The sequence below is a fragment of the Perognathus longimembris genome, chromosome 8, assembly GCF_023159225.1.
Source record: "Perognathus longimembris pacificus isolate PPM17 chromosome 8, ASM2315922v1, whole genome shotgun sequence".
Lineage (NCBI taxonomy): Eukaryota > Metazoa > Chordata > Mammalia > Rodentia > Heteromyidae > Perognathus > Perognathus longimembris.
The window spans coordinates 39,599,008-39,626,346 of NC_063168.1; the positions used below are offsets into that span (position 1 = coordinate 39,599,008).

The window sequence follows — 27,339 nt, forward strand, 5'->3', positions numbered from 1 at the left end:
GTAGGAGGCCTATTCAAGTACTTACATGCATATGGTTCTTTTTTTCTTAATGCTTAAAATTAAGTCTTTTACCAGATTGCCAGCAAAATCAACTGTACTTTACAAAACATTGCAGAAAAAACTATTTTTTTTAACCCAAAGAGAACTCTGACCCTTCACTGTAATCCTCCCAATGAGGCGGGTGAAGAGCTGGGGCTTCTCTGAGTCAGAGTCCATCTTACCAGGAGCAGGCCCACTGCTGGCCAAGCTAATCTTAGAATCTTTCACTGAGCTGAAGCCAAAGGCTGTGAAGTCACATTGGATATCTTTGTATCTAAATCCACACTTTAGGATAAGTACTGAAAGGTCACATTTATGAAATCGTTATTACTAGGCACAAAGCCCTGCAAGAGCAAGCAACTTCAATCCTACATTATATACTACAACACCAACGTGATTGTGCATACTGAGCCTACTACAAGGTGAAGAGCTCTCAGAGACTTCCTCACACATCTTTGACATCCATAAAATTCTCCTTAGGTGTCAGTTTTTACTCAGTATTTCCTCAGTAAGTAAGAACATGGTAAATTATGTAACTATGAGATATGCTTTTTAGAAATTCTAAAATCGTTCCCAATTTATCTTTGTTTGTTGAAGCTTGCTATGTAGGCCAGGCTGGCCACAGACTCACGGTCCCGCTCCCCAGTGCTGGGATTATAGGCTGTGCTATCATGTCTGGCTCAAAAATTTATCTTAGCAGTACTTAAAACTACACATCAAAATGCACAAAATAAGACAGAAATCCCCTTTTTGCATTCAGGGCAACAAAAACAAGTGGGTCAGGCCTGGAATTACCAAACCCCCTCCCCACTGAACACGTGTGGGCAAGTAAAGACACTGGAAGAGAAAGAATTCCAAATAACAGAACATACCCAGAGGACGATGGTTAACTGGAAGATAATATCCCACAAATCCACAACTACCCTTCCACTACTTCATAAACCCTCGCTGCTACATTGCTAGCGAGCAAGCACACTCTGATAGCCATCACATTTAGGTCAGACTCTGGGCTTCCAGGTAAGACAAACTTCAGGTAAATTCCAGGTAAAACCAAATTTCCTGGCTCCATAGCCAACTTCTTTATATAAAGTCTAAGCCACTCTGGGCTGTGTAGTGAGGGCATCAGGCAATGTTCCTTGGCTTAAGTATGTGTATAAATTAAGGCTCTGGGTGGAAAAGAAAAGATCTGTTTTAATATCAACTTTGAGGGCAAGGAAAATGCATTCTGGTTCACATAAGTTTCTTGTCAAGTAAGGCAAATGCAAACAAACCTGGCAACACCATACCTTTCCTCCACGGATACTTCTTTCAGCTGCTGGTGTGGTTTGGTGCCTTCCATCTCCCTGATGCTCACGGCATAGATCTTGGTGGTGTAATCAATGGCCTTTTCTCTAGCAACATCGCTGTCATAGCCTCAAACAACAGAAGGAGATTGGGGAGCCAGTTGGTTTGCAGTGGCTTGGGAGGGGACCATGGAGGAAGGTGCAGTCAGCGAGAGAGGCATGTGGCGGGTGGGGACTCACCTCCATCCTCCTCAGCATCTGTGTCTGATTCCTCACTGTCTACCAGCTTGCTCTCCTGGGTCCCCACAAACTCCCTGGTCCAAATCATCAAGGCTGTGTCTGCACCGCCCACTGTGAGTAGCACAGAGTCATTGTGTAGCCATCTAACATTGGTGACATGCGCACTGTGCCCCACGTACTTCTTGAATCTTGCATGCTGCCCCTGTAAACAAAGCCAGAGATGGGAAGTTACTCCAGCCATGGATCTTTATCCTTCTCTTTGGGCTAATTCATCCCTATTTGTTTCCTTCCGTCCTTTCCTCTCCTTCCCTCTCTCCCTCCCCCTCTCCTTCCTTCCTTTCTCTTCCCTTTCCTTCCTTCTTCTCTCCCTCTCCTTCCTTCCTTCCTTCCTTCCTTCCTTCCTTCCGTCCTTCCTTCCTCCCTCCCTCTTCTCTCTCTCTCTTTCTCTTTTTCTCTCACTTTCTCTGTCTCTGTCTCTCTTTTGCTGCCAGTACTGGGGCTTGAACTCAAGGACTTCACACTCATTCAGCTTACTTACACTCTACTAGCATTCTACCTATTGAGCCATGCTGTCAACCCATCATCCATGTATGCTCTAGGGTGGTTTCTACTCTATGTAATGCAATGCTTTAAGCAGCAATCTCCTTATCTGTCATTGGATTACATATTTCAGGATGACAGGATCTCAGTCTCTTGTCTTAAGACAGTATCTGGCAATCAATCAATGAAACATATCTGAGCTTGTTTCTGTTTCTCTCGAATACCAAATGTGGCACCTCCACAGGTCTTTAGTGTGAATTTCTAAATGAAAGTCTGACTGAAATTTGAGATTAAAAGTGCCTTTGCAGACCCTGAAAGGCTACAAATCAAAGATAGGTTGGACAAATGGGACTGCATCAAACTGCAGAGCTTCTGCACGGCAAAGGACATAGCTCTCAAGATAAACAGAAAGCCCACAGACTGGGAGAAGATCTTTACCGGACATTCAACAGACAAAGGCCTCATCTCTAAAATATATGCAGAACTAAAAAAATTACCTTCTTCCAAAACAAAACCGCAAAGAACCAATAGCCCCCTCATCAAGTGGGCTAAAGACTTACAAAGAAACTTCTCTGATGAGGAAATAAGAATGGCCAATAGGCATATGAAAAAATGCTCTACATCACTGGCCATAAAGGAAATGCAAATCAAAACAACATTGAGATTCCATCTCACCCCAGCAAGAATGTCATATATCAAGAAAACTAATAATAACAATTGTTGGAGGGGATGTGGCCAAAAGGGAACCCTACTTCATTGTTGGTGGGAATGTAAACTGGTTCAGCCACTCTGGCAAGCAGTATGGAGATTCCTCAGAAGGCTCAATATAGAACTCCCCTATGACCCAGCAGCCCCACTGTTGGGTATCTATCCAAAAGCCCACAAACAAAATCACAGTAATGCCACCAGCACAACATTATTCATCGCAGCACAATTTGTCCTAGCGAGAATCTGGAACCAACCCAGATGCCCCTCCATAGATGAATGGATCAGGAAAATGTGGTACATATACACAATGGAATTTTATGCCTCTACCAGAAAGAATGACATTGTTCCATTTGTAAGGAAATGGAAGGACTTGGAAAAAGTTATACTAAGTGAAGTGGGCCAGACCCAAAGAAACATGGACTCTATGGTCTCCCTTATTGGGAATAATTAGTACAGGTTTAGGCAAGCCATAGCAGAGCATCACAAGGCCCAATAGCTATACCCTTATGATCACATAAGATGATGCTAAGTGAAATGAACTCCATGTTATGGAAACAATTGTTATATCACAGTTGTAACTACTTTCAACGTCCTATGTGTATGTGTAGTTTCTATTATTGATGATGTTCTTGTATCACCTTCCTATGGTTGTACCTACACTATCTCTGTAATCTTATCTGAGTATATTGGAAACCATGTTTACTGGTATTGGAAGTAGGAAATTTAAAGGGAATACCAAATTTGAGAGACACAGGGTAAAAAAGGAGAAATAACTACAAAAGCAATACTTGCAAAACTGTTTGGTGTAAGTGAACTGAACACCTGGGGGGGGAGGGAAAAGGGGGAGGGAGGGGGGCATGAGGGACAAGGTAACAAACAGTACAAGAAATGTATCCAATGCCTAACGTATGAAACTGTAACCTCTCTGTACATCAGTTTGATAATAAAAAATTGAAAAAAAAAAGTGCCTTTGCAGCCATCTCCTACAGTGGCTTTGGTCCCACAGCCCAGAGACAACACAAAAGCAAGGACCTTGAGTAAGATTTAAAGCAAAAACAGCAGCAGTTTCTGCTTTACTTCCTGGAAACCATTTCTACTGCCGGAAAAAACTAAAAAATTGGCTTAACGACAAGCTCCTTCTCAAAACCACACTCCTAACTAAATAGCACCAAGTTTAGGAGTAGCTACTAGAAACCTTGGGAGAGGACGGCTGGGCTCCACCACATCTATCCCCAGAGGGTGAGAGGTGTGTGCAGAATGTGGTTGCAGCTCCCTCCAGGGCAGTCCTGACAAGTGGTAGAAGCCAGAGCTGGCACTAGAAAGAGCTTCCACTTTGGGCTCATGAGACACAGTCTGGCAAAAACAGCTCTAGCAAGAGCCATGGAGGGGTGAGTTTTTCCACCCTGTCAGCGACTCCCAGGGAATACCTTATGCAATGCGGAAAGCCACATGAACTCTCTGAGGCCATGAGGTGGCCAACAGTGTCCCAGATGAAAACTTTAGGACATAACTGACCACAGGCTTCCAGAGGTGTTTGGACTGATATACTGGAAAACCTGACACCAGCATAGACACAGGGCAGGAAACAGGTGCAGGGGCATCGGTGACTTTGAAATACTCTTGGTCAGGATCTTTTTGTATCTGGCTGGCTCCAACCTGCCAGCTCAGTAGAACTGACCCCTCTTTAGCAGCAGTGGAGACAGATCAGCCATGCAAACAAGCAGACACATTTCTAGGAAGCCACTGGAGCCACTAGTTTGCTATCCAGTAGCCAGTAGCATGGGACCTTCTGTGTGATCACGTGGCACAGTACAGCATAGTGGCCACAGTCACATGCCCTGCTGGTCTTTCTGCTAACCTGCAGTGTTATCACTGCAAGTTCATTTTGTTGTTCTCCTTTTCTTCCTTTTTTCTTTTTGTGCTGGTCCTGGGATTTGAACTCAGGGCCAGGGCACTGTCCCTGAGATTTTGTGTTCAAAGCTAGTGCTCTATCACTTGAGCCACAGCTCCATTTCCAGCTTGTTGATGGTTAATAGGAGATAAGATTCTCTCAGATGTTTTCCTGCCAGGGTTGGCTTCAAGCCACCATCCTCAGATCTCAACCTTCTGAGTAGCTAGGATTACAGGCATGAGCAACCAGCATCCATGTTTCAAGTTAGTTTCTTTAGAGGAGAAGAAAGGAAAAGAGCCCAAGATACAATTATTTGCATGTTTACTAACAAGAAAATAGGAGAAAGAATTTAAAACAAAAACACTCAAGGGAAAACAAATGCTATTATGACTAGTCAGGTTTCAGAGAGAAAGAAATACAGAGAAGAGAGGAGGAAGAAAAAAAAACCTTCTGGGCTCCTGGAGCTATGTAATAAAGCTGAGCTCCTTCTTGCAAAGGTAACTCTCAGAACAGGAAACAAGATCAATAAAACAATAAAAGGAAGCCACCTTTACTAGAAAGTTCCAGAAAACCAGCTAAGTCTCCAGAGGAGCCAGCTGGTGTTGATGCCTGGCTCCCCTGCCGCTTCCTGAGACCTGCCATGGTCAGTCCAGTGAGCGGTTCTTTTGGGCTGTCACCACCAAACTCTGTATTTCCGGACTCATAGCTTCTCCACAACTCTTCTTTTTCACTGAGTCATAAAAGAATGAATGATAAGGGCCAGAAGACTCTAAAATGTCTCCAGTGCATGGTTGTTAGGAAAGAAGTTCCTAAGAATCTGATGACTGCTAGTCACCCTTTCCACAATTCACAGCACTTCCCATACAAATGCTCTGTGCAAACAAAGTTTTAGATGTCTGATAAGGAAACTTAAGGGCAGAGGGTTTTTACAAATAAATGTAAGTAGCACGGTAGTCTTTTAGCTTCTCTGTCTAGTGAAAGGCCATAGTTGACAAGGGAAGGGAAACTACAAGAAGCAATTGGCTAGCTATTGAGATGGTCCTGAGAACAGAATGTTTTCTGCATCATTGTTTAACGTACTGAGCAAAATGGCTAAACCTGGCAAGAGTCGAAGTCTGGCTCCTGGAGGCTGGGGACAAGGTGACTGTCAAAGCCAATGATCGCATTAAAAGATTTTAATCCATAAAACTCAACACTAAGAAGGATGCATGTTTACTATGGAAAGAAAAATGCTTGGAAGGAATGCCTACTAACCCAAGGGAAAGAAGAATAGGGAAAAGGGTCAAGAAGACGTAGGATCTTGGTTAACTAATGAAGTTTGGAGTTTGGAATAGACAGAGGTGCGATGATAATAGGAGATTGCTGGTGTCACTAAGAAGTGGTAACATGGAAGTCAGTGCTAGAACACAGAGATGGCAATGTGTATGAGTCAGCCTAGGCTATATATGCCTTGCTGTGTAGCTTACACAATAGAAGACTATTTCTCACAGTTTGGAGGCTGATTCAGTTCCTGAATTTTCTTCCTAGTCTGTAGATTAGCACTTACTATCTATGTACTCACAGGACTTTTCCTCACTGTATGCACACATGTGTTTCCAGGGACAGTGCAGTGTGGTGTCTATTTTTGTGAGACAGATCTTACTATCTAGTGCAGGCTGGTCTTGAACTTTTAGTCCTCTTGCTTCAGAGGTCAGGATTAAGGGGAATGAGGAGAAGAATAGTGGGCAAATACAGTCATCCATGTATATATGTCAGGAAACAGGTGAGGATGGGATAGATGGGAGGGTGAGGAAGAATGATAGAAGGAAGGCACTGATCAAGATGCATTGTACACATAAATGGGCATGCAAAATTGAAGCCCTTTTGTACTTGTATTTGAAGTTAATTAATAATTCTTAAAATTCTAAATAATCATACTCATCCGAGGACCCCTTTGGTGCTTTGGGTCTTAAGTTGCCCAAAGTCTTCCTGATGGGTTATTCTCTGAAATCTTTTTGGATTGCATATCAGCTGGTTGATGAATCATTACATAATGTTGTGTGTGGAAGGTATCTCAGCTCTAATAACTTCACCAATTTAAAACTCAGTGAAATATTTATTCTTCCTTCTCAAGATTGGCTTTCTTATTGAGGATCTTTCATAGCTCCTAAAATGTGAATTTTAGGATGATTTTTCAATTTCAATGAAAAATGCCATTGGAATTTTGATAGGACTACCATTATTTCAGCTAGTACAAAAATTTTTAATCTATCCAATCTATGAACATGGGATATCTTACTGCATATCTCATATCTACTTATTTTTGTAATCTTTCATTCATGCCTTTTTATTGTCAGCATGCAAATCTTTCATTTCCTTAATTGAATTTATTCTTTTTTTTTTATGCAAGCCAGTCCTGGGTCTGAACTCAGAGTCTGGGTACTTAGAATAGTGCTCTACCACTTGTGCTACAGCTCCACTTCTGGCTTTTGGTAGTTAATTGGAGATAAAAGTCTCATGGACTTTCCTACCCAGGCTGGATTCAAACTGCAATCCTCAGATTTCAGCCTCTTGAGTAGCTAAGATTACAGGCATAGCCACTGGTGGTTGGCTAAATTTACTCTTGATAATTTTATTGTTTTTGGTGCTATTGTGAATTATTTTCTTTTATTGGATAGTGTGTTGTTAGTGCATAGAAATGCAACTGATATTTGTGTGTTAACTTTATATCTTGAAATTTTACTAAATATTTCTTTTTTTTTTGGCCAGTCCTGGGCCTTGGACTCAGGGCCTGAGCACCATCCCTGGCTTCTTCCCGCTCAAGGCTAGTACTCTGCCACCTGAGCCACAGTGCCCCTTCTGGCCATTTTCCATATATGTGGTGTTGGGGAATCGAACCGAGAGCCTCATGTGTAGGAGGCAAGCACTCTTGCCACTGGGCCATATTCCCAGCCCTACTAAATATTTCTAATAGCTTTTTGGTGGAGTCTCTAGGATTTTCTGTACATAATAACATCATATTATCTATAAATAGAGACAACTTTACTTCAACTTTTCTGATTTAGATGCCTTTTCTTTTTCTTGCCTATTTGCTCTGGCTGGGAATGCCAGAATTATATTAAACAGAAGTGGTGAAAATAGGCATACTTATCTTGTTTTTTATCTCAAAGGGAAAATGTTAGCTTTCACCTTGCATATTATGTTAGCTCTGAGCTGCTTACTTATGGCTATTATTATATTTATGTACATTTCTTCTATATCTAATTTGTTAACATTTTTTAATCAAAAGAGGAGGTAATTTTGGGAAATGCCTTTTTCACACCTGTTGAGATAATCATGGTTTTTTATATTTCATTCTGTTAGTATAGCAATACCATACTTATTGATTTGCATATATCAAAAACATTTTTAAATCCAGGGGTCAGTCTTACTTGCTGAGGGGTTTTGCACCTATGTTCATCAAGGCTATTGATCTATAAGTATCTTTTCTTATGGTATCTTCATCAGCCTTTGATAGGAATATAATGTTGGCCTTATCAAATTCGTTTAGAAGTATTCCTTAATCTCCTTTTAAAGTTTGATAAATTTGGCATTCATTTTTTTAAATGTGTGACAGAATTCTCTTATGAAGCCATTTTCTCCTCAGTTTTTCTAGGAAGATTTTAATTAAAGACAAAATCTACTTACTCATTTCGTCCATTCAGATTTTCTACTTTTTCATCATTTGGTCTTGGTAGTTTGTATGTTTCCAGGAATTTATCACTTTCCTCTGGGTTGTTAATTTGTTGGCATAAATTCCTCATGGTAGACTCTTAACTATTCCTGTATTGCTGTAGTATAATGTAGTATCTCATTTTATTTATAATTTCCCTCTTTTCCAGTGGTTAATCTAGCTGAAGATTTTTCAATTATATCTTTTTCAAAGATCTACTTCTTAGTTTCATTTCTTTCTTCTATTATCTTTATAGTGTCTATCTGATTTCTGCTGTAATCCTTATTTCTTATACTTACTAAGGTCTTTTGTTACTAGGACTCAGGAACTTCTGCTGTTGCTTGGCTTTTTAGCACAAGGCTGGTGCTTTACTATTTGGGCCACATATCCACTTCTGGCTTTTTGCTGGCTAAATGGAAATAAGAATCTCATGGTCTTTTTTCCCTGGCTTGTTTTTCAATCTCAATCTTCAGATCTCAGCCTCCTAAGTAGCTAGCATTGCAGACATGAGTCCCCAGCTATTTCTGGTTTTAATCTTCTTCTTTTTTTAAATAGTTCCTTGAAGTGTAAACTGAGACTTAAAAAAAATTCTCTAACTTACTTTGAATGGTGGATTTGTAGGAATTCTCTATTCAATTTTACCTATATGTCTGAAAATTTTATGATGATATGTTGAAAGAAATCTTACACAGGAGCTTGATGAATAAAATACAAAACAGGTTGATGCTTATTCAAGCAGGGTAGCACCTCAGAGCTCCTTTCCCCTGACCCCAGAGACATCTCCATGGAACTCTATGAGTCTGAAGAACATAACAGCTTCAAATGTCTAGTTCAGATGTCCCATCCACCTGGTCAGGCTGGGGAGGCAGATGATGAATTCCTAGTACAGGGGCAAGATACCATAGTATCATAGAGGTTTCAGTTACTGAGGTACCTGCCAAATCCTTAGTTTACTAAAATCAAGGCATCTCAAATTTCTTATCTTTATGTAATTATGTGAGGTGTTTTTGGGTTTTTTTTTTTTTGTATCAAGGAGAATGGTTGGTTAGAACCTAAAATGTCTGATAAGTGAAAGGGAAGTGATGAATCACTGGGCAAAAGTCACCAGATGGTAATGAAATTTAGGACACACAGTGAGAGCAAAAATGAACATAGTCAAACCTGTGCCTTAAAACAATACTCAGAACAATGAACTGACAAGGCATTAACAAACAAAGAAGAAAAGCATACAAAGGGAGGGAATTTGTGTTTTCAGGTTTTAAATGTACAAATAATAGACGGAGAAGCAAATTACCATGGGTGAGTATAGTCTTATATTCATATAGATTCAAGAAGAGTAAAGTAAAAACAAGAAAAATAGAGCAAAGGAACTCCTAGATCAGATGACATAATATTAATGGAAAGCAGATGTACTTATTTTCTCTGTCAAGAACAATGCTCTTCAACCAAAAAGACAAAACAGTTCATTTGTATGACCATCAAATGTGACCACAAAACTGTTAAAAACAGCTGAGGAGTTAGAAATCAGGAGAAGTGGCAAGAGACCTAAAGATGTTCTTGTATCTGAAAGGGAAAACTAGTGTGCTCAGACAACTATTGATTCATGAGCTGATGCAATTCATGGGAAAATCTAGGATGAAATAGTATGCAGAAGGTTATTTGGTAAGTGCTTGAGAAAGGAATCAGCAATTACCAAACAGGGAAATGAGTTCACTGTGAACTAATCTCCTCTCTTTCATGGGTGATTTATTTAAAAGAAGATTATGGTTAACAAAGACAATAAAACCGGATTCTAACAAAGTATCTACCAAGTATTTTACTGATGTCTTGTTGGTCTAGGCTGCCTGATTATACAGTCAGACAGATTTTAAATATCTGTTACTGACTGAAGAATTGTAACTAAACGTGTGGATTCACAAATGGATTATCTGATTGAATGGTTCTACTGCTATCTTCTTTTTCTTTCTACAATTTAGAACTCATGATTGTGAAAGGAAACGATGGTATGATGCTGGAGAAGAGAGTAAATACTCTGAGAAGGTATTTAAAAGATATTGGGAAGAACTGTAACCTCTCTGTACATCACTTTGACAATAAATAAAATAAAGATATTGGGAGGCTGGAACAATGAAGTTAAGCAAACAAGGTAAAACTTTTTGGTAGACTTACAAAGTTGTACACTTAGATTGTAGAAAAGCAATAGTATAAGTATATGATGGAGGATAACTTAAATGTTTTTGAGAATGACATCTATGGTTTGACTATAATTTCAATTCAATTGATGCCACTTTAGTTTGATTTAATGCAAATGTAAAATCAAACCAAGATGTTAACAGTCCTACTATGCTATGAGCTGGCCAGATGGGTTGGATAGCCAGAACTGAATTCAGTTCTGGATGAGACAATCAAAGAAGGAATTGATCAAATGCATGTGGCATTAAGGAAAGGCTAGATAGAAACTAGATATGGCTGAAGGAGTTGGAGGCACTCAGGCTAGAGGAAGAGATTTATAACCTTCTTCCGTACAAAGGCTATGAAAGGATGGAGTGATGGTTCAATGGCAGTTCAAAAGGCAGAACTTTGGCTAAAGAGAAAGAAATTCAGCTCAGCATAGAGCAAAATACTTTTTACAACAACAGAGATATTAAGAACAGAAGTTCAAGGTGGGCGGGTTGAGCCTCGGTGAGGAGATCCTCCAGGTCAGTGTCGGCTAGAGAACAAGCTAGAACGGCCGTCTTCAAGAGAAAATGAAAGTAAAAAACACACACATAGACAAAGGACAGGACAAGACAAATTAACCAGCGCGTTTTCTCACCTTCGGAGTCTGGGGTTTCGGGGGTCTCTGGGGCTATCCCGGATGAAACCCAAATGTTATGCCAAGTCGCAAGAAGACCACCAAGAAGACCACCGAGACTCAGACGTTCCGAAATGCAAAAGCAAGGCAAGACTTTATTCAAGCGGGCCGCAGCCCGGCCTTGTCCTACCCACCGACACAGCGGAGGTTAGGTGGAAGAAGTTCCACTTCCCTAAAACTATACTGGTACAAGTCAGAAAGGCCTGAGTCAGAAAGGTCTGAGATATCAGTAAAATGACTCACAATGTGCGGTTCATGAGACACTGGGGGTGATGGCCATAAGGGATCTTCTAGGAGGAGTTCTAAGCCCTAAGAATCTCACCCAAATTAGTAATTCAAACATAACAGCAGGCTGGTTTTTATTTAGCATAAGGGAGACTGTAAATAATATTAGATTGTCTTCAAAACTTGAAAATCCACTTAGATACAACAGATTTTGAATTAATGAGACTCAAAAATATATAATAAGCATGAAATATTACCTTGACTGGATACGAAAAAAGTTTAACAAAACCAAAATCATCTCCAGTGGCTAAGAGGGAGCAGTCTTTGGTAAGGCTGGCAGCGTTGACATCGGTTACATCGCTGTGTGCTGGCCAGATGCCCTCACAGGTAGGCCCCAGGACGCATGTCCATGTGTCCCACTCGAGTTTCTCAATCTGCAGCAGAATGAGGACACTGGAGTTTCTTACTGCCTACTTTCTTCCTGTCTTATTTAAGAAAACAAAGTCATGGCTGAGTTGCTCTATGGCAATATGAGGCACTTGTTTTGTGTGCCGAGGTGTACACATCCTAAGTAGCATACGTAAAGCACTATCTAGATTGGCTTAACAAACCAACACTATAGTCAAATATCCAAAGGCTTATTTTGGATTTGTGGAAGTCAGACAACAGTGAAGTTTTTCAGTTCTTAACTGGACTCTTAGCATTGTATAAGCCATAAAATACATCAGGGTTTCTCAATCCTCAGTACTGATACCCTAGGCCAGACAGCTGTGGTAGGGCATGCGCTGTACATTGCAGGATGCTCACAGCAGCTCTGGCCTTCCCAGCGGATGCCAGAACCATATCCTTGTCCACAGACATCACTAAATGGGTTTAGAACATAATTGTTGCTGGCTGAGAAATTCTGAGAAGTACTGGCTGAGCAGTATTGAACTTAGTTGGTCAGTGAGATAGTCATTTTCACAAAGTGTTTTGAAAACTCACAAAGCATTAAGATGTAATTTTTCTTTAATGATGGCTTCCTTGGAGGAAAAAGTAATCAGATCCGCAGCTAGCTTACTATCCTGTGTGCTCTAGAGCAATTACTTTTAAAATGTGAAGAAGGGATGGACAAGAATGTTGAAAGCAATGACATTGATCAAGATGCAATGTATTCATAAACTGCTTTGTTACAGTAACTCCTTTGTACAACTTCTTAAGGATAATAAAAAGTACATGAAAACAATGGGAAGAGTTCTTTACATTGTGTTGCCATGCATATACATTTTATTGTTAAAAACTGTGTGTTTGAAATTCATAGCTAGAAGATTTGCAATTTGTAAAGATTACATTCTGAGAAAATTGGGCTTATTGATTTTCTGTTTCATTTTTCTCTTTTTTATATATAACAATAGCAGTAGCAGCAACCATATATAAATGTACGTATTAGGCTTCCTTAGGGACTTTATTTCATTTACTTTTTTTTTTTTTTTTTGCCAGGCCTGGGGCTTGAACTCAGGGCCTGTGTGCCGTCATTGAGCTCTTTTTGCTCAAGGCTAGCACTCTACCACTTGAGCCACAGCACCACTTCTGGCTTTTCCTGTGTATGTGGTACCAAGGAATCGAACCCAAGGTTTTGTATATGCTAGGCAAGCACTCTACCTACCACTAGGCAAAATTTCTGGCTTCTTCATTTACTTTTTATTATTATTATTATCTTTAAAGAGATGTACAAAGGGATTTAAATTCACTCATTTACTCGTGTGTGTGTGTGTGTGTGTGTGTGTGTGTGTGTTGGGGCTTGAATTCAGGGCCTGGGTGCTGTCCCTTAGCTTTTTCATGGAAGGCTAGTGTTTTATCACCTGAGCCACAGTTCCACTTTTGGCTCTTTGGTGATTAATTAGACCTAAGAATCTCATGGATTTTCCTGGTCAGGCTGCCTTCGGTCTCAGTCTCCTGAATGGCTAGGATTACAGATGTGAGCTGCTGTCACTCAGTTCACTCATTTACTTTTATTTGAGATCTGCAAAGCATTTTAAAGAATTGTCTAAAAGGAATATTTTGAAAAATCATTAGATAACTGTATCTAAGGTTAAGGCCCAGACTTATCTCTTTGGCTGCGAACTGCTCTGCAGTTCACTATTGCAGCTGGCCCCAGTGCTACTGATTCCCAATGCTCCTTACTGCTTAGAAGAGAAATTATAGGATAAAAATGCAACTAGGGTTTTAGTCACCATTTGATCAGGTGCTGTACTATGCCTACTTTGCAATCACTCAAATTTGCCCTTCTTTAATACAGTTTCTTTTGAACATTTATAAAATTGGAACTAAAACCTGGTGGCTAGTTCAGTGAATTGAGGCATCTCAAGCAGAGTCCCCAAGTGAAGTGACTCACGGTGGCTCCCCCAACAATGGTCTCCATTTTCTGGAGGAAGAAATGGGGCCCTCCAACTTCCCATGATACTCAGCACCAACTTTTACAGAAAGAGAAGCAGGCAACCATCCCGGAACATTCTGGAAGTAGGCTTTTCAGCTTTTGACTCCTTCAGGTTCCAGGTTCCTTTTCTGACAGCCTCCTTGCCCACCTCCAACCCTCCAGTGATGCTAGCCCACTAGATGGGTAGGAGAGTGGTACTATTGCTCACTCTGAAGATATCCCATCACAACACCCTTGAACAGATAAGGACCTGTGCTTACCAAGGGAAGCAAATGTACAAACTTGTTTGAAATTACATAAATTGCACTCAAAATGGGATATTAAAAATGACCCCTTGTAGCTTGTAAAGCTAAAAGGGTCAGATGATCTTTTTAAGAACTCTGAAACTGAGATGGAAGCAGAGTACTCAAGGGTCTCTTGTTCCTTAGCATTTGGAATAAGACAAATTTGTAACTATGTCACTCAGTCACTTAGTCTTTGTTAACTATGTCAGGCACCCTATATGCCTCTAATCCACAGAACAACCCAGCTTCCAGAAAGGCATTAGTTTGTGGATTTAGAATTTCATATAGGTTTCATTTCAACAAGTAAAAGTTACTTATGTGGTTAAGGATACACAGAAAAGAAGAAAACAGTACTGTCTCTACTGAAATTGTCAGGCTATTTAGTTTTAATTTTGGAAAGTAATTTCTTAGCTGGTGCCAGTAGCTCACACCTGTAATCTTAACTCTGGAGAATGAGATCTGAGAATCATGGTTTGATGCCAGCTCAGGCAGGAAAGTCCATGAGACTCTTATTTCCAATTAAGCACCAAAAACATGGGAAGGGGAGCTGTGGCTCAAGAGGTAGAGCACCAGTCTTGAGCCAAAAAAATTCAGTAAGTTCAAGCCCCAGAACTGGCATTAAAAACAAAAAGCAATTTCTCTTATTGTTATAGATATAATTATTTATGATGACAAATGTTATTTATTATACATTTTGCTATATAATAAAACTTCGTGTTCATTGAAAGCTTTGTGCAAAATTGTACAAAGTAAAATGTGGCATCCAAAATATTAGCTTATTCATAGTCTTCAGGCTAGAGAAGTTAAATAGAAAGTCAGCTATATTTTTCTATGTCCACAGAAATACATGTCCTCGGAAATTAGGAAACTAGATCAAGCAGTGATTCAGATTTAAAAAATTATTGAGCCTAAAAGCAAACTAGAATTGATCTGCATTAATAACTAAGATTGATAGATTTATTAAAATGCATACTTTAAACTTTACATAACAGTTTTTTAAAGCTTTGTATCTGACCGTTACCTCTGATGGTCTTATAATATGTCTTTTTCCTCTTGGAGCTTCAAAAAATAGTTGTTCTTTGGCACCTGAATTAACTTGCAATAATTTTCCTGTTATGATAGAAAGAAGGAGAAAGACCATTAAACTATGTATTATCTGTTTATTATAACATGATAAGCATGACTGTTATTATTCCCATTCATTTAAATCACATGCCTTTGATTTGTTTCATTTGAATCAAAGTCCTATACTCTGATTATATATACACATATATATATATACTAAATTACTCAGAAAGATATGTGAAGACAAATACCTGATGCGATATAAACCCCAAAGCAGTGATTTTCAGAACTTGACCTTGAATATCATTCAAATAACAGGTAGGTTAAGTTTGATATGTTTTATTCCATTGTGTTGAAAACAGTTATGATTTTCCAAAGCCTGACAAAGTCTTTTTTTTTTTTTTAACTTTTTCCCTATTGTCTTCTACAATATAGATGAAGTACAAACAAATACAGAATTAGAAGTAAGGTCTTTCTTGTGAGCATTGCATTTACTTATATCTGATTTTTAAAATTATCCTTAAGCAGTTGTACAAAGGAATTACCACTCAATTGTTTATGACAATGAGTCTTGGTCAATGTTGCCTTTTAGGTCTAAATCTTTTTTTTTTTTTTTGCCAGTAATGGGGCTTGAACTCAGGGCCTGAGCACGGTCCCTGGCCTCCTTTTGCTCTTTTTGCACTCTGCCACTTGAGTCACAGCGCCACCTCTGGCTTTTTCTATATATGTGGTACTGAGGAATTGAACCCAGGGCTTCATGTATATGAGACAAGCACTTTTACCACTAGGCCATATTCCCAGCCCTAAATCTTAAATTAGTTAGAAATAGAATGAACATATTAAGCAAACACTAACTCTTCATGCCTTTTTCCTGTCTGTGCCTTACTTTAAAATGGGTAAAGAAATACAGGACTTTCCTCAAACAAAATGGTGAGGAAATAAAGTCTTTCAGTCTGATATAAAACTACAATCTTATGGGGCTGGGAATATGGCCTATTGGTACAGTGCTTGCCTTGCATACATGAAGCCCTGGGTTCGATTTTTCAGTACTACATATATAGAAAATGCCAGAAGTGGTGCTGTGGCTCAAGTGGTAGAGTGCTAGCCTTGAGCAAAAAGAAGCCAGGGACAGTGCTCAGTCCCTGAGCTCAAGCCCCAGGACTGGCAAAAAATAAAAATAAAACTATGATCTTAGATTCATATTGATTGTTGGAAAATATTAAATCTAACTCTCCTCTAGCAATGGTAGACATCCTTTGTGGATTAAAAATTATAATGACTCAAGACATACACAGTCTCTGATTTTTCAGAATTGTTATAATTATGGAAAATTTCAAGCAGATGTAAACATAAGATAGCATTAGAAATCTCTGTGTGCTTGTGTTCAGCTTCAAAGTTAAGAACTCGTGAACTTCCTTCCATAGACTTCTACAATCTGAGATTTTAAAAGCAAATCTCAGACACCAAAGTATTTCATCTATAAGTAAGTCAATGTATGTGTATGTATACATAGATATATGCACAAAATAACATTTCTCTCTTATTACTATATAGTAATCTAGAAATGTACTTCTTAAAAAATATAGCTAAAGAACTTTACTTATATAATATTAACACTGAAGTAGGCACCACCTGCTCTGGAATCTAGCTAACCTTAAAGAAATAGGAATACTTTTAATGATGAACTAAAAAAGGTTCTCTCACTGCTTCACTGATATCCTAATCATTTGTAATTTGGTAAATTATTGTATAGCTGGGAGGAGGCTGCCTTGATCCTGAGGAGAAAAAAAATCTGAAATTGTGTTCTCTGAAATGGATATGCTTTGCTGATGTTGTAGTGAAATACACACACACACACACACACACACACACACACACGAAAAAGAAGTCTTAAATTATCTTTGCATTTTTATTATTTATTTTTACTACTTAGCATTAGAAATAAAATGGGTACAATGTTTTTCTGGTGTCATAAATATATCGATATTTTTAGGACCTTATAAAGTAATTACAAATGAGGGCCAGGTGTGTGACACATACTTGTAATCCCATCCACTTAAGAAGTAAAGATGAGGAAGAACATGGTTCAAGACCAGCCTGGGCAAAAAGCTAGAGTGTCTCACATCTCAATGAACACAATTTGGTGTAATACTTCATATTCATAATCCCAGCTGGGCAGAAAGCACAAGCCTAAGATTATGATTTGAGACTAGTCCTGGACAAAAAGTATGAGACCCTATCTGAAAACCAACAAAGCAATAAAAGCAGGGGCGAGCTGGAGAAATAACAAATGGTACAGCCTACCTAGCAATACTAGGCCTGAGTTCAAACCCCAGTTAGACACACACACACACACACACACACACACACACACACACGGAACAAAAGGAAATTGCAAGTAATAAGGCACATGGAAAAAAAGACCAAAAGATTCAGGGAAGACATGGAAGACATTTGGCTAATTTTAGATGCAATTTTAGCTATGAAATACAAGAAAACTGAGCGGTCTATGATTCTCAGATAATTCCAACAACTCACTTGATAGAAAGAAAACAAAACCAAATGCTATTAAAATAGCCCAATGAGGCTATCTTCAAATATTATCACCTTATTGTTGCTGAAAGTAGATGGCTCATAGCTCTAATTCTAGTTACTCAGGAGGCTGAGATTTGAGAATCATGGCTCAAAGCCAGCCTGGGCAGAAAAGTCTATAAGATTTGTACCTCCAATTAACCAGCAAAAAAAATCTGAAAATGGAGGTTTGGCTCAACTGGTAGAGCATCAGCCTTGAGTGAAAAAGCTAAGTGAGAATGCAAGGCCCTGAGCTCAAGCCCCTCCCCCGTCCCCCACACATAGGCTCAGTGAGATGCTTTTCATTATAAGGAGTATATTAGAGACTCAGCACAGAGGCAAGCACCAGATATGCTGCAGAATGCTGTGGCCTGTGCTCCTTCCCTGTGACCTGACCCTTATTAGGGGCTCATTTCACTCCAGAGACAGATACTGACCCAGGAAGGCCCAGGACCCAAGGGCCCCGGCCATCAGATTCTTCCTCCTGGGAAGTGGAAAGCAGGAAGGCTGAGTCAAAGTGTGCCTGGCTGGGGTCACACATGTGGACTTTGTGACGGAGGGTGGCATTTGGGGACAGCTAAAACTGAACCACTGCAAATGAATTAGGGAAAATCTATTTGTACAGACAGAGTGACCAAAAGCAGCCACAAGACTTGGCACAGGGTGTTTATCCATCTACTCCAAAAGCTGGCTCCTATTCTTGAATTCTAGCAGACAGCCTAGGTCTTTCCAATAAATCCAGTGGTCATCATTATTTTAAAATTTAAGCTAGTTTGGGGGGGAGGGAAGGCCTGTTGTTTGTAACCAAGGACATAAATTTCAAAAACACCCAACAAACTATTCTTATGCTAGAAAGGCATAATTATGGGTAGGGTTCTTTTTTTCCCCCTGAAATTTTCTTTACTACTGTTATTACACTGTCTTTTTTTTTAAGAGAAGAGAAAATATTTAAGTCACTGTTATTTTTGCCTGATGCCTTCTTGCTCTCTCTCTCTCTCTCTCTCTCTCTCTCTCTGGTCTGTGCATATGTGTGTAAATGTACGTGCATGCAAACTTCTGAGAACAGAGAGAGAAGGCATTGTAAGCCATATCTTTTAGCCCAAAGTGAGCCCCATACATTGTTCTAATTGCTGCATAATGTACAAATTAGAATAATCCTCTAATTCATCCTATACTGATCACACTTAGCAAGTCATCTGCAATAAAAATATGAAGTATCCTGAGGTGGATCCAAGTGTTCATGGGTAAAAATCTTCCTGTCCTGATATTTCTAGAAATGATCTTCTAGCATCTGGAACTCATCTTTCTGTACGTCTCTGTGTGTGTGTGTTTCCTTTCTCTGGCATTCACAGAAGCTCATGTAGAGCAGCCAAGGTTTCTGCAAAAGCTGATGTGCTTTTGGGTTTTCCTGGGCCCTGCCGTTGTCATGGGCACCAAGGCTGCTGAGGCTGAGGCTGCGGCTGCGCCATTCCCACCCCTTATGAGCTAGCTGGCTCTGGCAAAGGCTCAGTTTCTCACAGGAACAGAGGAAAAATACAGACCCTGCTTCTAAATTCTGCTCTTGACCCCTGCCAGAGATTCAAGATCCCTAATGTGCAAGGCTACCTGGTCTTGACAGGGCCTGGCACATGCAGGCCTCCTGGGTAGTCAGGATGCCATGTGTGCAGTCAAGGATGTTGCTTGGGCACACCTGCTCTCATTCTCTACATGGTACAATCCATCTCCAATACTGAGAAGATCTCTATTTTGCTCTCGAGGACATAGGCCTCACATCCCCCCTTGACTGAAGGGGCTCTCAGGACAAGAGTGGAGGTTGTTTTTTCAAAGATCTCAGCTTCCTCCTCCTCCTGATGTGGCCTCCTCACAATTCTGAGCTGCAGGAAGCCGGCTTCCAGCTCCACCAAGGGGCAGTGCTGAGGCACTAAACAGACCTTCACTCCAGCCTTCCCACATCAATAGCCAGAGGGTCCTAGCCAGGTCTGCTGCTCCCCCCCAACCCCCTGCCCCATCCCCCACACTCCCCTCTCCTCCCCAGCACCCCAGCATAGGGACTATGACTTTGTATAATCAAGACAAACAAATGCAAACTAACTCCCCAAATGCAAATCATTAGAATGGTCCCTATCAACACAAAGAAAAGCACAGTTTAAGCTGCAGCTGGTGGCTCATGCTTGTAATTCTAGCCACTTAGGTGGCTGAGATCTGATTATTGAGGTTCAAAGCTCCCCATGGATGGGAATGGATGGGAAAGTTGGTGGGACTCATCTCCAATTAATCACACACACACACACACACACACACACACACACACACACACACACACGAACAGTTGGCAAAGATGTAGAGAAACCAGAACCCTTTGTACTGTGAGAATGTAAAATGGTACAACTGCTTTGGAAAAGTAGGTTCTTAAAAAATTACAAACTTAAGTACCCTGAGGTCCAGGACCTCCATCTTCGGGTATGTATCCCAAAGAAATGAAAACAAGATCTTAAAGAGATACTTGTGTATTTGGATTCACAGCAGCATTATTCACAATAGTGAAAGCATGGGAGCAACAGAGAACTATATAAGCAAAATGTGGAATAGGCATACAATGGAATATTCTTCAGCCTCCAAAGGAAAAGAAATTCTGATGCATGCTACAGCATGGGTGAACTTGAAGATATTGCGCTAAATAAGCTGGTAACAAAAGGAATACTTTGATATTCCACTTATGTGAGGTACCAAGAGTGGTCAACTCGAAAAGAAAGTAGAATGCTAGTTTCCAGGGGGAGGGGGAGGTATATTGTTTAGAGAAATATTATTGCCCTTCCTGCCTCAAATGACAAAGCAGAGAGTATTAAGGAAGAAGACTGAGAAGCAAACCACTCTTGGTTTTGCCTGTCCAGTTCCTATATGACTCTCAGGTGACCAGGTCCTCCCTGACCGTAAGTGCCAGCCTGTGCTCTGGACACTGTGTGGCTAGCACAACCCTGACATGAAAGTGAGAGGGACTTATCTGATCTCTCTCTGACCTTGTTGGCACTTGGGCCTCTTAGAGTGGATCCAATGTTTCCTTCCTCTTCTAACACACTCTATAAAACCCCTGCAAGTCGTAAAGCAGAAGCAAAGTCCAAATTCCAGTGCAGCATGTCCAGCCACAACCACAAAACTGCCTGGCAGAGACTGCTAGGCCCAGTCTATGACTAACCCTCTTCTCTCTTCTCCTCAACCGTCCCTTCCCTTCTCCTCTGCTTTTTCCCCTTATATCTCTTTTTTATTTTCTTACTATTATCTTTAAGTAGTTTTACAAAGGAGATTCAATCCTCTCCTCTTTCCTCTCTCCTCCTCCTCCTCTCCCTCCTCTCCCTCTTCCTCCTCCTTCCACTAAGGATTGAACCCAAGTTTTTGTGGTTGCTAGGCATGTGATCTATCACTTTAGCTATGCCCAAGCCCATCCCCTTTTATGTTGTTTTTGAGACAAAATCTCATTAGCTTTGCCTTGATTGACCTCAACTCAAAATCCTCCTGCCTCAGCCTTCTGAGTGACAGATTTCAGGTGTGCCCCATCACACCCAGCTCAGGCTATGACTATTTGAAGAAATATATGAAATGAAGAATTCTGGTGTCTTTGCAGTAAGCTTTTCTTGGCTGAGACCCTCATCTCCTCTTTCGGTGTTTGTATTCATTGTTCTCCAGCTCTCCCCAAGAGGGCAGAGAATACTGAGTATTCTACTCAAAATAACTCGAATAAACCTCATGATGTAAGAGTCCCTTGTTACCCTACCCCCGTTGTCTGCCTCTCCATATTCTCTCCCCTTTCTCCACCTGGCTTACCATTCAGTATTACTCACTTCTTAACCACCAGCTGGTCTTCCCAACTTCACAGTTTAGTACACTACGTTCCCCTTTGTCGGGAATTTTCTCCCTTCATTTCCATAACTGGTGAGTTTCTGCTTGTCTGGAAGGCCTCATCTACTAGCATTTCCCTAGCCTCAGGTTGTCAGCTCCTCCCACTAGCCCCCAGATCCACCCATACCTAATGAGCCACTCCTACTCACTACCTAACTACTTCCCCTTTACCCCCAGAGAGAGAAGCTGCCACCTGGATAAAGTGCAGGTGCCATGTAGCTCCCTCTCCCTTGGAAACTATGGCCCCACTAATAAACCTCCTTATGAACTGCCTGTGATTATCTCCTCACGGTCCTCTGGAATGGCCGAGACGTATGCTTTCACCAGGGTTTGCCCTAGGACCTCTTTCCTCCCTGCACACACCATGCCTGGTACTTTAATACTTCTATAAAATCAGTAAGTCTGCCCATTCCTAATGCCTGTGTAAGCCTCTAACCATCAGCCATGTGTCTGGGATAGGATCTAAAAGTGACCTAGCCTATGGCACTTCTGCCCCAAGCCAAGGCTGCTTTGGCCCCGACTCCCACTTCCTCTATGACTCACCACTTCTCGCTCCCATGCCCCACCCAGTTCTGTGCTCCTATATTATTCCAATAGATGCCTTATGTACTCACTAAATTAGAAATTCTCGAGAGTAGAAACCATGTCTCACTTCTGGATTCTGGCTTGTGACTTTGTAAATGGTAGAAGACAGGTGTATTAAATAAGTCAACAAGTCTTCATGGTATTTGTGGGAATAGAGCAAGGCCCGGCTGTAAGCTTCGAAAAGCAAATCAGGTCAGCCATTTAAACATGGCTTTCTGTCTCCATTGACAGATGAAAGTTGTTGGAGACTTCCAGGGCTGTCCTCCAAGAGGGGAAGTCTTGGGAAGCAGGAAGGAAGAGGAAACCAGAATCAAGGTGAAATTTGCATGGTAACAGAAGGCACCATGCATCTCCAATGCTTTGAAAACTCAATGGCTTGAGTTATTAGTGAAAACAGTAATGATACTTTTTAAAAGATGAAGCTGGGTGCCAGTGGTTCATGCCTATAATCCTAGCTACTAAAGAGGTTGAGGAGCTGAGGAACATTGTTCAAAGCCAGCTGGAGCTGACAAGTCCGTGAGGCTCTTAGCTCCAACTAACCACCCAAAAGCTGGAAGTGGAGGTATGGCTCAAGTGGTAGAGTGCTAACCTTGAGTGGAAAAGATCAAGGACAGCACTTGGCCCTGAGTTCAAGCTGCAGGACTGGCATACACACACTCACACACTCACACACAGAAAGAGAGAGAGAGATGGGAAAGTACTCAATATGATAACAGGAGCTACTTCTGGGTTGTAAAGTTGCAGCTACAGACATTGCTGTGTGTCTCATTCCACTTTTATTTCTTTTGAAACTCAAGGGTCATTCTCTTCAGGAACCATACATGAACAGACATTGATTTAAAAGTAAACCCAAGCAGAAATGAGACCTTCTAGGCCATAATATGCCATACCTCGAGAGTCCCAGTCAATGTGTGTGATGTAGCTAGACGCTCCTTTACAGATGCCAACCCTCTTGCTCGTAAGCACATTGTAAATGTCCACAAAGTTGTCATGGGATGCCACGGCGAGGTATTTTCCTGTATCTACAAACACAGAGGCACAGTCAACACCAACACATTCATATGGGAATTTACTTTCAGGACCTTACTATTTCAAAGCAGGGGGAAGAAGGTGAAAGAAGCAGTTAACATAATCTAGTTTTGTAAAAAAATTTTGTTCCAAGATAGAAACTTTTCGAAGTATCCACCGCTACTCTCACCTTTTGAAAATTTAATATCCGAAATCATTTCTTTTCGGTGATGGAAGGAAACCATGTCTTCCACAGTGTCAGCATTCACCACCAGGAAACTCCCATCGTTCAAGCCAACTGCTAAGGCTTTCCCATCCGGGGAGAAGGCGCAGCATCTACCACCTGCCAAAGAATCCACAGTGAACACTCACCACACATACCTCACTCACTACACATGCCTTGCTGTCTTGCAAACTGAATGGAAACGTGGAGGAATTGCACACGTGCATCACCAAGGAACAGGTCGCTGGGTTCATCAACCAAGGAACAGGTCATCACTCCACATGTGGGAACTAAAATTCCCTAACTTGAAACATCTCTTCCCCTCAGATCCAAGACAATCTTCATAATGCCACAAAAATTTTTCAATTTTCATAAATTTTAGCTATTCATTTATTAGTATTTGAATATCTCAAGTTTTCTAAAGACAAGTGGGGTAGCCAGGGCACAGGACCGGAGGATGAATATTATCCTCTACTGAGCTAAGGAAAAAGGATCATTTAAAAATGGCAGTTCTGTAGTAACATTTCTAGAAACTCATCTGTGTGTGTGTGTGTGTGTGTGTGTGTGTGTGTGTGTGTGTGTGTGTGTGTGTACTGAGGCTCAAACACAAGATCTAAGTACTGTCGCTTAGCCTTTTCTGCTCACACTTAGCACTCTACCACTCGAGCCACAATTCCACTTCCAGCTTTTTGTTGATTCACTGGAAATAAGAGTCTCCCAGACTTCCCTTCCTGGGCGGGCTTTGAACTGTGCTTCTCAGATCTCAACCTCCTGAGTAGCTAGGATTACAGGTGTGAGCTACTGGTTTGGCTCTAGAAACTGATTTGAGTTATCATGCCTGACATAAAAACTTGTTTTATTTAGAAAGCTTCCTTACTCTAATTTCAGCCACTGTGGTTTCTGCTTCATGGATCATGATGCACAGCTGCAGAGATAGAAGACTCTGCGCATCAATGATTACAGAAAGAATAGAATATGACATTTCACTGTGTAACTGACAGGTGCTAAGACGGTGTTGCAGGAGAATGTCTTCTGTCTTATAGGGCCATGGGAGATGTTTCTGAATGAGGGCACATGGACTTTGTGATATATGTTTACTAGGGGATCTACTTCAGAGTATATTTACCTCTGTCACCATTTTTCCCTAAACAGCTTTACTGACATATAATTCATGTATCATCCAATTCCCCTAATTAAGTTATATAACCCAATCATTCTTAGTTTGATCACAGAGTTGTGTAACCATCACCACAATCCATTTCAGAAGGCTGTCCTCACAACTAGCAATGCTTCTGTAAAGATTTTAGCTAACGTAGCCACGGGATGGAGCAGCCAGGATGGCTGGTATAACCTGAAGCTGAGCTCCCACAGGGAGCCCTGCCACCATTGGTGGAGTACCACATGCTGTGCTCACACTGCTAACTCCAAACTGATCCTCTAAATGGTATCTCCATTCAGCCATCCTCTCAGCACTCATTTGCCTTCTGTGTGTCAGTCACATCTGTGGCTAGGGCAGGAAATCATCAGGATTAGAACCATGATTTCCTATATAGAGCAGGCCTCTTTGGGGGAATGAAAACAAGATCTGTTAATAATTGCATCAGGAGAACTGGGGTAAACTGAGGTGAACTGTCATCTTATCTAAGATATGCCAAGAGTTGTTCTTGTAGAACTAATTTTTAACCTAGGGGATAAAGTCCATTGGCTGACACTGGAGTCCACAGTGAGGACCAGGCCCTGTTTCCCCGATATAAAGCAGTGGCTCAAATGAGTAAGTTTTAGTGTTCCAAGCATCGTTGAGGACTCAGGCCTAGCTTGCAATGTGGGTTCCTCCACTTACCAAAGCACAGGTATGCAGGGCATGGAGGCCATCTAGGGGCAGGGTGACGGTAACAAGCAGTAGCACCACGACAAGATGGGCTCTCCGGGACCACCTTGTGTGGTTTGAATTCAGTCCCACTACTTACTAGCTGTGTGACTTTAGACAAACTACTTAAGTACCCTATGCCTCAATTCTCTAATCCTCAAGTAGTATAACAATGGCAATCCTCACTGGGTTTCTAGACAGACTGCATGAAGAGTGCAGTACAGACACTGGCCCACTATTGTTGCTAGTGTTGACACCTGTTCTTATTGTAGATTCTTCTAGAACCCATCTCTTGTCCGTGCTTATAAAATGATGCAGATACTATAGGGCCACCTACCAACTTTATCTTGTCTTAAGAGTTTGAATAGACCCTTTCTGCCTCAGCTCTGATGTAGCCCAATAGGCAGCAGGTGTTCTAGGAGCCTCCATGGCACTTGATCTGTGTGCAACAGCCTCAGTTTACATTCTTGCATTCTCTCTTCCCCCTTCTTTCTTCTACACCAACTCTCTGCCTGCAGCTTTTTTGGGGGATCCTTTGCCACTGGTTTCTGGTACCAAGTGGGAGCATGGAAGGAGCCTGAAGGATGGAGGAGGACAAAGTGGCTTCTGGGTCTGTGTGCTGGCTGAGTCTATTGCCAAATGGTCATCTCATCCAGCTTTCTCTTTCAAAATTCTATTAATGGCTCCCTTCTCTTATCCCTTCAGGCCTGGGACTGGCCCAGGAGTTCCCTGCTGAGAGCTGACCAGCACTGCACTATTCCTCTCCTTTCCTTGCACCCTACCCACCCCTGTTCAAAGAGTCCCATTTTTAGATTCTTCTCATATTACCCCATTTGAATGGGCCATCTGTTGCTGGGCCTCTGTTCAAATCATGTCCAGCTCTGACACAAGATGTGAGACTTGTCCATCTTGAGGTTCCCAATGCCTGACATAGACAGAGAAACGACTCAGCAAGTGTTTGCTGAGTTTGTACCTTCTGGTGTCCCTCCCTAAATGCACATAGATGCTCAGTATATATTTATTCAGTTTATGACATTAAGCATTTTTCTATCAGAACTGGCCCTTGCTTTTTCAGTAGGAAGTATCGGAGGTTTTGTGATAAAGCTGAATAGCATTCTTTACAAGCTGCTGAGCCTCCACTGGTGGTGAGAAGAAGAGGGACATATTGCCCCCAGGTGGCAAATGTCTGTGTGGTACAAGGAAAATGAAGTGAACAGCAGTGCTGGGTGCACAGCAGAGCCAGAAAATGATCAGATAAAACCAGCCTTCTAGAAAACTCTACACCTGATTAGTTTTAACTGCACAGGGAGCTGTGAGTTCCCATGGCCAAGCATATTTGGGGGGAGAGCCTCACAGATCCTCTCATTTTAATGAAGGAATGCCTCCAACACATGTGGTGCATCGTAAATACCTTCACAGGTGTGTAAGGTGATGTGCCGTACCTTTTTTTAGCTTCCGTACTGCCAGCATACGATGCTGGGAGGATAGTTCCCAGATCCGCAGGGTCTTATCATCACTCACAGTCGCACAGATGGGCAGGAGAGGGTGAGCAGCCAGACCCCACACTTCTCCTTCCATGTGTCCCTGTGGGAGAGGAGGGAGACAGGGCAGTGTAAACCAGGACATGTTTTCTGGCTGGCCCTTGCTTAGCCCTTGGCTGCACAGAGAGCCTGAAAGTGTCCCTGACAGGTTCAGACAAAATAAACACAGTTTTCTTTGGGCCAAAATGATTGCATGGAGTATTTTCCCCTTGTATTGGTATGCAAAGCTGATGATGCTAAATTATTCTTTCAGAGGCGAAGTATGGATAGGTTGCTTATAGGTTTTGTTTATATTATGCCTGACATGTTCTCATTTGTGAACACACACCCAGGTGAATTGAGAAATGCCCTCCTTTGCCCTGAATGAGTGTATCACAATAACCCATCACTTTTTTCAGGAGAATTGGACTCTAA

At 41.3% G+C, this 27,339-nt stretch overlaps 1 protein-coding gene across 5 annotated transcripts in view; it reads right to left on the bottom strand.

Annotated features, from left to right (window-relative positions):
* The window catches only part of Eml6 (EMAP like 6), a 241,258-nt gene that overhangs the window by 35,621 nt on the left and 178,298 nt on the right, over nucleotides 1-27,339 (bottom strand). For all 5 annotated transcript variants that reach the window (XM_048352921.1, XM_048352920.1, XM_048352919.1 and 2 more), the window contains exons 21-27: nucleotides 26,827-26,968; nucleotides 23,485-23,637; nucleotides 23,177-23,308; nucleotides 15,193-15,281; nucleotides 11,729-11,905; nucleotides 1,563-1,764; nucleotides 1,326-1,452 (exon numbers count right to left, since the gene is read on the bottom strand). In XM_048352921.1, coding sequence (XP_048208878.1) covers nucleotides 1,326-1,452; nucleotides 1,563-1,764; nucleotides 11,729-11,905; nucleotides 15,193-15,281; nucleotides 23,177-23,308; nucleotides 23,485-23,637; nucleotides 26,827-26,968 — 1,022 coding nt within the window. The remainder of the gene's footprint in view (nucleotides 1-1,325; nucleotides 1,453-1,562; nucleotides 1,765-11,728; nucleotides 11,906-15,192; nucleotides 15,282-23,176; nucleotides 23,309-23,484; nucleotides 23,638-26,826; nucleotides 26,969-27,339) is intronic.